The 12,245-nt window shown below is 35.0% G+C and overlaps 1 protein-coding gene across 2 annotated transcripts in view; it reads left to right on the top strand.

Annotated features, from left to right (window-relative positions):
* LOC145666730 (uncharacterized) overlaps positions 1 to 12,245 on the top strand; it is a 334,294-nt gene that overhangs the window by 194,894 nt on the left and 127,155 nt on the right. For both annotated transcript variants that reach the window (XM_081734260.1, XM_081734261.1), the window contains 3 exons: positions 6,653 to 6,850; positions 10,023 to 10,143; positions 10,563 to 10,651. In XM_081734260.1, coding sequence (XP_081590386.1) covers positions 6,653 to 6,850; positions 10,023 to 10,143; positions 10,563 to 10,651 — 408 coding nt within the window. The remainder of the gene's footprint in view (positions 1 to 6,652; positions 6,851 to 10,022; positions 10,144 to 10,562; positions 10,652 to 12,245) is intronic.

The raw sequence follows: 12,245 nt of genomic DNA, 5'->3' as shown, positions 1-12,245 counted from the left end.
AGCCACATGTAGCAAAGAGGACCCGGGAGACCTTTCAGCACCTTGGCTGGCAGACACTATATTCACCGGACCTTGCGCCAACAGATTACGATTTATTTTATTCGCTCGACAACCACCTCTGTGGGAGATTCTTCGAAAATGAGAGATATCTGCGGAACGCACTCACGAATATCTTTGCTTCCAAGACCGCCAAGTTTTATCATCAGGATATTGTGCAGCTGTATGAACGTTGACAAAAGGTATTTGATACTGATAGAGATTACTTCGAAACCTAAAGGTCCGTCCACTATAGTACTGTTTGTTTATCACTGCTATGGAACAGCAAGAACTTTTTCGGTTACCTTGTATATCAAAAAACAGTGAACTTCCTGTGGGTTTGCAACTAATTCTGTTCAAGCCAGTTAATTCAAAGTGCTTCATTAAAATCAAAAATTCCCAAAAGCTTTTGATTACTTTTCTGATATGATATTTATCTAGGTGTAAAGAATATTAGAGATTTTAATTTTCTTCCGGAATCCCAGGATGACATAAGGACAATGTTCAAATGATTATTCAGATAAACATTCACAGGGCGTGGTTACTAGTACCATTTCCGTTTATTTGATCTAGAAGAAAATTCTATGTAATCCAAACTTTTAATTTATACTTTGCTATTGAATTCATATATAAGCTCCTGTCTCGCGTTTAGTGGCCCTATCGAACTTTGAAAATCACATTAATTGTCTGAATATGGTAGCAGTAATCGTGTCTGATATATAATGTAGGGAACATAGCATTCTCCAAAGAGTCATTTCTTAAATATGCTATTCTATTTCCAACTTATTAATTCTGTAAGATTTCATTATTTACTAACTTGCTTTAATAAATGAATAAATAAATAAATAAAATCAATCAAATTTTACACAGAAATGGTGAAATCCGTTAAAGGAATAATAGATGGGAGTTCATAGTTGACATGCTGTTAAATTAAGAAAACTGATTTACCAAATGCGTCATGCTTTTTCAGAAGGTAATTTAGTTTCAGTGAACTAAGTCACTTTCCTCAGTTTGCGAATCTTTATGCAAAATCTTTCTCATATCGTGAATTTATGTATCAGTATCTTCATTTCAGTAACAATTAACAATTAATAAACTGTTGAATGTGTAAACAATTCGTGTACCTCAGTTCAAGTTGGTTATGCTGTTTCCTTCTTTTGAATATAGGAACAGTAAATATCATACTTAAATTAAAATATAATTACGGTCAACCTTTAACAAAGTATTATATTGAAAGCACTGCACAAACACAAGAAAACGAATTTTAAGATATTTTCACTTTATGCAGAACAACTATCACATCATATGTCAACGTTGCTAGGTCAATCAATAGATATGCAGATTTTTGGTAAGTTTCTGAAAACGTAATTTGCTTTGCCTGTTGTAAAATTAGTTCTTATGGTGGATGTTATACGTATGTTGAATTTTGTGAATAATTTCTTAAGTATTTCTTTCTTCTTTCTGAAGAAATGAACTTAAATTTTTATGTTAAATTATTGTTATTGGAAAGCCAGTAAGAGATGGTCTCTGACATTTCTTACCACGTGCGTAGGGAAATTGCAGCGGCTAGTTTGAAGCTAGTGTTACCAACTACAGTCAGTCTGTTTTACTCCATTGAAGAAACTGATACTATAGATGAAAAGAAATATTCTTTTATTCCTTTACATATAATGTTTCTTTGTATGTCTTTTGTTTCTGTCTTTTACATTCTCCGATTTTTTTTTTAAATCTTCGAATCGAAACAATGTCCTGACTTCTATGTGCTGCTCATAATGAGTTGAGTTTATATTGAGTTTAACGTCCCTTTCAGCAGCGAGGCTATATGAGACGTGGACCAACTGATTAACGTGGAATCCGAACCACATGAGCTCCCGCCGGGAATCGAACCCGGGTCTCCCACGCCAAAGCGCGTACAAGCATATGTGAGTTTGTCTGATCACATCACACAACAACTACTGAACCAATTAAAATGATACTTGGCATAATTATCAACCTTAGGCCCCTCACAGTTCATATTATGTTAAATTAATTAAACTGTTTGTCGTTAGCGGAGCGGGGATCATAATTTATACGAAAAATCATATCACTCAATAACTACTGAACCAATTAAAATGATATTTATCATGACTATCAACCTTCGGTTCTTATGATATTAAATTGAATAAATTACACATTTTCAGAAGATTGGAGTTCATACTTTATGCGAAAAATCAAATCATGCAATAACTACTGAATCCAAATTATCAACCTTCGGCTCTTGTGATAATTAATTGATTAAAATGGGGACATCTTTTTTTTTTTTTTTTTTTTTTTGAAAATAGTGAGAGATAACATAAAGACAGTTGAAAACGACCAATAGATTATTTTTGTCGAATACACAGTTTTCGGGATCGCTGAGATGAATAGTAACATTCCAAACAGTCCAAATTTATTCCCCGTTGACATGTGAATAAGAAGTGATGGTAAGAAGAGGTGTGACATGTAAAAATCGAAAACAATCAATATTAGTTTCCAATTCACAGTGTTCGGGATAATTAATTGTGAGGTGACTAGTGACACATCCAATTAGTGTTGATCACGAAACGAATAGAGACGAGTTCGTCGTTTACTCTCGTAAATTTTCTAGAAATCTCGCTTCGATTCTCGAAGAATTTTTTCTCGTCTCAATTCTCGAGAAAAACTTATCTCGTTCATTCTCGCTTTGTAAATTTATGTACAATATTTCTCCTGATTTTATTCTTAATTTCATGAGAATCCTTCCGCGTCATAAGAGGCCACGAGGAGAGTGATATAACAATATATAAACTAAATTTGATATTGCAGTGTAATGTGTAATAACTTGCGCATCTTTAAACGTTGATCAATGCTCTTCATTGTGTTCGTACAATCACTTTATGAATTTATAGTTTTTATACTATTATTGTTTTATTAGTGTTTATACTATTATTCATACTATAATAATAGTTTTATACTATTATACTATTATAGTTTTAATACTATTTATACTATAAACCAAAAGCAGTGTTTGGTTTGATTTAATTTGGACGTTAGCGTTCCTTTCAGCAGCAAGGCTGTATGAGACGTGGGCCTACGCTTATTGTGTAATCCGAACCACATGAGCTCCCGCCGGGATCGAATCTGGGTCTACCACGCTAAAGGTGCATACATTGATCGCTTAGTCACGAAGAGCTCTAAAGCAGTGTTTGAGATCTAAAACTTGGGTTAACTAGTCTTACCTACGTGTCTCGAGACATTTCTCGTCTCGAATTAAAAAAAGAAAAAGCAATCTTGTGACCAACTCTCGATCCCGTTTAAGTCCAAATTCATCCCCCATCGGCATGCGAAGTTGATGGGATGAAAATGGGGGACATTATGAATTTATCATTACACTTTCATTGTAATATGTATCCTAAGGAGGAAAGGTTTCAAATACTTTCCATAAACCTGTTCACTCGTTCTAAGAAGTGTAATTTCAGCTAGTAAATAAATACAAAACAGAGAACACCTCCATCTGGCCTATATATAAAGTCTTAATGCTGTGGAGTTCCATTTGCACAATTAAAAAACTCAAGTTCGGTGTTTAGTACTTTCTTATTGCGATTTATGTAAAGCTTTATATCCTACGAGGGAAAACCGTATGGGTGACTATAACCTCAAGAAAATTAGTTTAGCTGTGCTATCATCAATGGCTACTATGGTTCATGGACAGGAAAAGGACGAAAGTGCCACGGCCTTATTATTAGTGAGTTATCATCCCGCCATCGCCTAATGAGACTGAGTGAAACCGTGAAACTAATGATTAGACTGAGTGAAACCTAATCATTAGTCAGCCCCTTTGGCAACGTTGTTGAGTTTTTAAAGTAGAATTAAAAAAGCGCTTTTTTGTTGTTTACTAATGGCGATGAAAAAGAAATTGGTCCTTTTAGTGCATTCATATTTTTAAAATAGTAAAACTTTTTGTTTATGGGTTATCCAGGCTTTTTCAATCGTCCTGCTTCTGTGGCGTTATACGTCCCGTCAATTGGTTATTCTAGCTTGCGGGCAGGGTACCGTTTCTTCATTCATGTGGTGGAACTACGGAAAACATTAGTCAGGATGGCCGAGTTTGAGTATGATTTGAATTATTCAACCCGAACTAGTGTCCTTCCAAATCCACAGCTCCGCCACCCGCTAACAGAGCAAGCGAATTATATCGTTTTTATTTATTTATTTATTTATTTATTTATTTATTTCATATGTACGTCACTACTCGAACTCAATTCCACATCTTCCAAAGATGATCAGTGCACAGCCTGCTCCCTTAGCTGCCACTATCACTTGCTTGGAAACGAACTTTTCTTGTAGTAAACTTTCCTCCAGAAGCGGAGAAGACGAGGAGGGTGGAAAAGACCTAATGCAGCAGGGGGCTTTTGAAACAGTTCCAAGCGGCATGTGCTGACCATCCCTCGATCCCTCAAATTCTGCTGTTTTTGTTCTACTGTCCATTTCGCAGCATTGTTCGTTTCACATCCTCTGTCGTCTTAGCAAGACCTCTCAATGCAGGAAAGAGGGGAAACTTACCAAAATTACTAAACTAGATTTCCTTACATTTCTTTTGGTTATACCTACCTAGGTATATATATTTCCTCACATTTACAGCAGGCTTGGTAGGGAAAGTTGTCTGCAAATTAACTGTTATATCCTTTTAATAAATTCTTTTTATTCCTTTAAGTAATTTAGTGGAATCCTTGAATAACGATTTTTTGTGTTCTATATGTCAAACCTTGCTTACGAGGGAAATATGTCTACTTTTGTTAGTTTTATTGTTATTATTTTGATTGTTTTGAATAACATTGAAAGCCTAGTCTTTTCATTTCTCCAAAGTTGCAGGTTTGCAGCCGTTCTTTATACCTAATTTAAAAACTGTTTTGAATTGGTTTTCGAAATCTTGTTTCTGAGATACCATCCTCTAAGTTCTCAAGAAAAAGTTAATCCAAATATTCGAGTAAAATTGTGACAGAAAGAAGGCAGAACCCTATAAAAATGTAAATTTTCGATTTTGTACTGCGCTGGCTGCTGTGGCGTCAAGGAAATTCCATGTGACGAGTCAGTCGATGTGATTATGAATACTAGAAAACGTTATGCGTTGATTCAATGAGGGGAAATCGAAAAGTCCTTGCGCTTACTGATTTAGTGCCAGATTACAAACCATAAACGGAAAACAAGATATACACAATATTCTATGTACCTTTATTTATTCTTTTACGTAATACCAGATTTGTTGAGGCACATGTCCACTGTATCACAAATTTCTGAATCCCCGTTGGGTAGAAGGCGGCCGGCTGATCACAGAACCAATGACAAATAACGTCGTCATGTCGTTCATGAATCTCGGTCCTACTAAGATCGTCTTCAATGTACCAAAATTATGGGAATCACTGGGAGCAAGGTCTGAAATTTAAGGGGAATTCTCCATAATCGACCACCTTTTAGAGTGAAATTTGGGAATTATTTTGTTCACCACGTGCGGTTTTGCGTTGGCATGGAAGAAAACATCATCAACATCCTGAATTCCCTGACGCTTTCTCCTAAGGGCGGCTCGCAGATGGGAGAGTGTGATAGAATAGCGGACTGCGTTGAGGATTTCACCTCTTGACAAGAAATCTAGTAGGAATGGTCTCCGACTGTCCCAAAACACTGTGAGCATCAGTTTACCGGTCGATGGTGTTGTCCGTAATTTCTTGGTTCTGGCGAGCCGAGATGTTTTCCATATTATGCTCTGTTGTTTTGATTCGGGAGTGTAATGCAGTGTCCACATTTCATCTCAAGTTTCAATGAGGTCCAGAAAATACCACCCTCCTCGACGTAACAGTGCAAGTGACTCAGTGGGATGACCATTCATTGCTCTTCGTGACATCATTAAGAAGGTTAGGGACCCATCGACATGATACCTTGCGGTATTCCAACCAATCGGCCGCTTTCACCATTTCGTTAAGACGCGTAATGTGCATTGCTAGCGAGGAAGATTGGTTGCCCGATCGCTCATTGTTCTGGACATGTTTTGGTCCATTTTCAAACTCCTTGCACCACCACTGCACACTTTATACTACAAACATTTGTCCCCATATACCAGCTCCTTTTCCCTTTCGATTTCTGTGATTTTGTATCCCTTGCACTATAAAAAACGAATTACACTTCGCTGCTCATATTGCGTGCATGCACGTCCTGAACACTTCGGACATCTTTGGCATCTGATAACAGCTCCATGAAGTGTAAGAAATCGGAACTTACACCGGAGCGTTGCAAGAAAAGCCTTCCACATTGCTCATATATATCGATTTTGTATTAAAATGTATTATACGTCCGAAAAAATTAAAAACTCAAAGACTTCGAATTTCCCTCCTATTCTGTTAGTTAATTTTGTTATGACAAATATACATGGGTCAAAATTTACCCGGTTTTGGCGTTTTGTCAGATTTAAATGTAATTTACGTTCCAATAGTTAAGATAGTCTTTAAATAAGTGTTCACATTTAATTAAAGAACGTAAGAAACGTTTGTTTGTATTTTTAATACTTACCTCCATCTTCGTAAGTTTTAAATATTACACGTTCTGACTATAATATTTTTCATTTCAGTTTGATGATGAATTTTATGAGAGCTTTGATCCAGAGGTCGATCAAATTCCACAATTGCACTCGAAAATTGCGTCCATGGCTTCAACTAGCACATTGAATTCCATCTCTTCCCATGGGTCAAGTAACGTCACAAACGACACTGTTCAAGTTGATACAGAAGGTTACGCATCAGATGAATACGAGTCGATTAAGGAAGATGTAAGTTCATGTATCTAGAAGTATGAAAATACTTTGTTGAGTCAAGGAAATTCAATAAAATTTTAAAACAAGTTACAATTATATTTTACACAGATGAAATTTGGAGGCCGCAGTGGCCCAGTTTTAAAGCGCTCACCTTTAGTGTTCGATCCCAGTTTGCTCCAAGTATTTTTTGTAGTGGTTAAACATTGTGTACGTGGGTTTTCTGAGAATTCTCCCGTTTCCTTGCACTTCCTTCATCCCACCCTTTTGTTCATATCATCATAGTCTTCCTTAACCTTGGAGCATAATCGTGGGACGTAAAAAAAGTTTGGTTGTTAATCTTGAAGTTAAAATAGTTACCATTATATTTTATTTCTTTATAATATTTTCCTTTAGTACTGAATATCAACACAACTTCTACATTAATACTTACGTCTATACATATTATCGAACGGTACCAATATGATCTTTATCATTAGTTGTATTATTACGTATTAGGTGCTCAAATTAATATGCAAAAATGCGAGGGAAGGTGTTCTTCATACAGGTGGATCATTTATTTTGATACACTCTTATAATTTTTAAAGTAGTAGATAGAAAATGCTAAAATTTCGTAGCATTCGAAATACATCGGCAGGGGGACTTGTTTGACATATTCTTCAATACAGCCAGGTTAACAGTAATACCAATTCAGCATAAAGTCATGTATATATATATATAATCGATATAACTACTTGATTTTCTTGTTATCATTATTGTGGCAATATTGTAGTAAAACTTTTCATAATACGAAATTTTACAAATATTCTGTGTCCACAATATTTCTAGTCTAAGCTTAACAACACAATAGATAAATCTAGCAAATCCTAAAACTTTTACACTGATGAAAGCAGCAAAACAAAATGAAAAACAAACAAATGGAAAATATTTGAATGAACAGAAAATGGTAACATTAAATAAAAACATAATAAATATATTCTTACAGTAGGAATACTTCTAGTTCTCTGTCTTCGGGTATATTTATTTTCAAGTGGTACTATGTCAGTTATTACATATTTCAAGTCTACATGTTAAGCAGAAACTTACAGTACCATATTTGTTATTCAGTTTTGTACGGTATAGTTCTTAACACCGCAGTATCACAAAGATCGAAAAACGTCCAAATTTTGGAAGGTTCTACAATGATGAAAAGGAGACCGACGGGGCAATACACATCCAAAGTACCTTAGTACTGAATAGTACGGTCATCATATGACGTATTTTAAAGAAGCAGAAACAAAGTTACAAATAATTGAAAAAATGTTTTATTTCAAAGGAATTTATTTCGAAATAGTTTTTAGACAAGTATCATATAGAATTACGTACAAAGTTTTCAATAGACTTAGAAATCACAATGCCGTTTACAGCAATTTGATATTTTAAGGCATTCTGGAGATATAAAAAACAATGGTAAAATTTGATACATATAAAAAAATTTATACATTGCTTGAAATGGCGTATTTGTGGGAACTTTTTAAAATAATTTTTGATTTACTTTGCTTCTATAACATTACAGTTATTGTTTTTGGTAGGTGAAATTACAGTGATAGCAATTTTTTTTAGCATTTATTCATTCAGGCTTTCGGTAGATTTTCGAAATGAGGCAGTATTTTTTCTTCTTTCCTTCATAAATGGGAATTAGTAAATGTTGTCACATCCATAACTAGTGCATACGAATAATACGATATTAGCAAGTGTTACAGGACATGAATGATTTGAATATGTAAAAATAAATTCCATCAGCATGTTCCAGAGCTTCTTCACAACCATCTTAACGTTTTTTTTTTTTTTTTTTTAAGTTATTCTACAGTGCTTCCTAATTTCGTGTTAACATCGTGTGTAGAAATATTCTTTGAAATATTTGGATAATGGATTATTAGGTAGTCAATAACTAGTGCAAAGTTTTTGCTTTCAATTAACTTTCCAAATCTTACTAGTGTTCTTCAATGAACACATCAACCTTTTACTACTCCATCTATATACCTCTGGATACATTAACATACTCCGTTACAGCCACCAAAGTTCAGAGATACTACACTTCAACAACTTTACAAGGCACACAGCCACCTTGGGCTCATATACACTTTGTGAACAAGTTCAGCCACTTATGGCTTCATTCCAATATCAACACACTTACATTGTTTAAATTACATAGTTACGCTTTTCATTTGTTCTTACTATTTTCTAACACCTTGTCCGATTATTTACTAGCAACACTTGCCCGACTAATTAACATAACCCAACACGGACATAACCGAACCCATATGTGGCCTTCATTATCAATCATAAAAAGACAAAAAATTGAGTTCAGTGAAGCAGGTTAAAATTTCATTCTTTCACTCAGGTTTTTTTTTTTTTTTTTTTTAACCTTCTGCTCTTATAATGTAATTATTTTATGTAGGTAGACGAGTTTCGTATTTAATGAAAATCTGAAACCTGTACAGTGGTAAATCTGGCTTTATTCCATATTTTCATAAAAATTAGTACATAATTCATACCTTGCTTGTATATGTCAGGTTGTTTAAAAAATATTGAGTCTTTGGGAAATGTTCTTGAGTGAGGTCATATGGTACTCAAATGTCAATCTTCTTTTTGTAGCCAGCTTTCTCCAAATGATTCTACATGGTTTGGTAATGGATGTTTAAATCATTGGCAGTGTTACGACTTCTTACATGCCAGTCTTGCTCGACTTTTGCCAGAATATCATCCACTTGCTGTGAATGGTCTCCACTGCAAGGATCATCTTGTATATGGAAATTTTCAAATGAAAGCGCCTGAGCCATGATTTGGTTGTTGCTTTTGATACCGTATTTTGCTTCTAAATAGCACAAATTTATTCACGGACCTGCGTAGCACTTGCATCTTTGTCGAAATAAAATTGTAAAATATAGCGCAGTTTTCAGAAATTTCATTCATCTTCACAGCGCAATACTGTACCTTACGTCTGATTCTAAAAACAGTTTTTGCACATCTACTAATTTCTGCTGTCAAGTAACGTTGGGCTTGACCTGCTGCTACTTTATATACTCTGAAACTTCAGACACTAACTCCATCTCATGCGCAAAGGGCTCAATACTTTATAGACTACCTGATATACTAATTATAGTAAGTTTGTGTCAAGGCTTTATGAAAAAAGGAATCTCTTTTGTAGGCATTGACGACATGGGATCTTCATACCGGCTTATCTAAACAGCAGTCCGAAGATCAAGAACCGTATTTAGAGCCCGTCTCTTCGTCAAGATCTTTTCCTGCGAAACCGATCAAACCAAAATGTAAGGATACAAAAATTTTAAGTGATATTTCAAATTTTATAATAAATTGCAGCAATTCATGACAGATCATTACATGCCAAATAGTTCATTAATTTTTACACAAAGAAGATCTCTTTGAAGTCTATTTGAATAATAAAATAGTACTAAAGTAAATTGTCAACGTTTCATTTTTAGAGTTGTTTAGTAAAAGAACTCCTTTTAATCATTGAACATTCTTATAGGAGGGCTTTTAAAATAAAATGAATAGTAAGGGAAGATATTGTCATATTTTCATGTCGATGTTTTCAGTGTTTACTATGACATCGTAGGCGACACTGATTATAATTTCTTCAAGTCTTTTGTTTATATTTCTGTATGCTCTAATGTTTTGAGCGTATGAACAGTTATTTTGACTTAAAATAATCTGTGTATCTTTTCAGGGCAAGTGCCATCGGTTGAACCTCCGCCCCCTCCTTCAAGGGAATCTCCTCTACCAGAGAGAGCTTCAACTCCACCAAAGAAGAGAATAGTGAGTATTCTTAATGATATATTTATGTGTATTTCATTACATAGGGAAGGTGCGCAAAATGGTTCGGAAGCTATAGTTGTAAATCAGATAAATTTATTTAGTAGATCTCTTTGTAATATTCGTATTCAATTTAGTATATGGATTATTGTGTTAATGTTTTTAAGGCCTACTTGAATAGTTATATGGCTCAATGAAATCTAATTCAAGTATCAAACCCGTTTCTCCCGTAGTAGAAATGTGAGCGCATTCCGTAATGTGTGAGAGTTACAGATTTTTGATTTGTTGATTAACAATTTTCGGTGTTGATCTAGTCAATGACTACATTGAAGAGTCATGCTAATGAGAAGATAGTGAACTCAATCCAGTAAGCGGTGATAGTAGTAGGTGTTATATACACTTCATGTTACTGTCGAGTTAGAGCTGTTCTTGGGATTAAGCGTTTCGGAGCTTGCTGTATTTATTTTGTTATTTACATTTAAAATATCAGCCTTTCATAACGGTCTATTGGCTAGTACGCTACTTTTGTGCACGGGGTCGCAGGTTCGATTCCCGGTGGGAAATCCTTGAAATTTGAACTTATTACGTGGTCCAGATTCTAGTTTAAACTGTGTAGATCCACGTTTGATGTGGACTCGATGTTGAAAGGAACGCGAAACGCAAATCTAACCAACCTTTAAGAACACAGAGTAATTAAAATTCATGTCAGTTGTCTATACAATTGAATATATGATGGGAATATATAGTAATCTTTGTTTGATTTAATAATATTATTATTAAAAAACTAAAACGTCACCATTCATGTTTTGGAGATGTTACACCATTTTCATATGGATTAGGATTGTTCTTTTGTTCTGTATTTCATGCTGCATGTTTCAGGGAATAACAACAAACATAAATTTACTTCGTCAAGTAGGAAGGTGCAAGGTAAGCTTCTACAGAAGTTGCGCATTATTTCTTTATTTTGATATGCTTAATATGCACATAGTTAAGACAGGTGTTCTATATCTTTAAAGAGCCTAGAAGATATTACATTCATGATGTTCAGCAGTCGGCAATTTCGGGAATTTATATTAAGTTGTCTGAAAAGTGTTGAGCCTTTGGAGGTCAAAATTGAGACTACATTTATTGATATATAAAAATAACATTACGACACCACATATACACCATTTTGTTCGATAACCTTCCATTTTTACGCTAACACCATATTCCGGTCGGTATAGAACTTCTGTGATTTCTGGTCAAAAAATCGTGACACATGGTTTCCGCAATCCTTTCCTGAAATTAACTTAACAGCATCCAGGGAGTTCTGCAGAGACAAACAAATCATATTTTAATGGTGCCAGATCCAGGCTATACGGTAGTTGCATTAAAACCTTTCAGCAAAGTTATCTGAAATTCTGACGGGACATTAAAGACGTACGCGGTCTGGCGTTGTCAGCGTGTTATACGACACCTTTTCTGTTGGCCAGTTCTGGTCATTTATTTTGAATTGCTAGGTACACTAGCGCTAATTGTCACCAGTGTAGATCCAAGTCTATGGTTCTGCCTGACGGCAGCAGCTTGTGATGCACGATGCCCTTCCAGTCCCACCGAA

The sequence above is a fragment of the Thermobia domestica genome, chromosome 12 (assembly GCF_964235325.1).
Source record: "Thermobia domestica chromosome 12, izTheDome1.hap1.1, whole genome shotgun sequence".
NCBI lineage: Eukaryota > Metazoa > Arthropoda > Insecta > Zygentoma > Lepismatidae > Thermobia > Thermobia domestica.
This window is presented reverse-complemented; position numbering and strand designations above follow the sequence as displayed.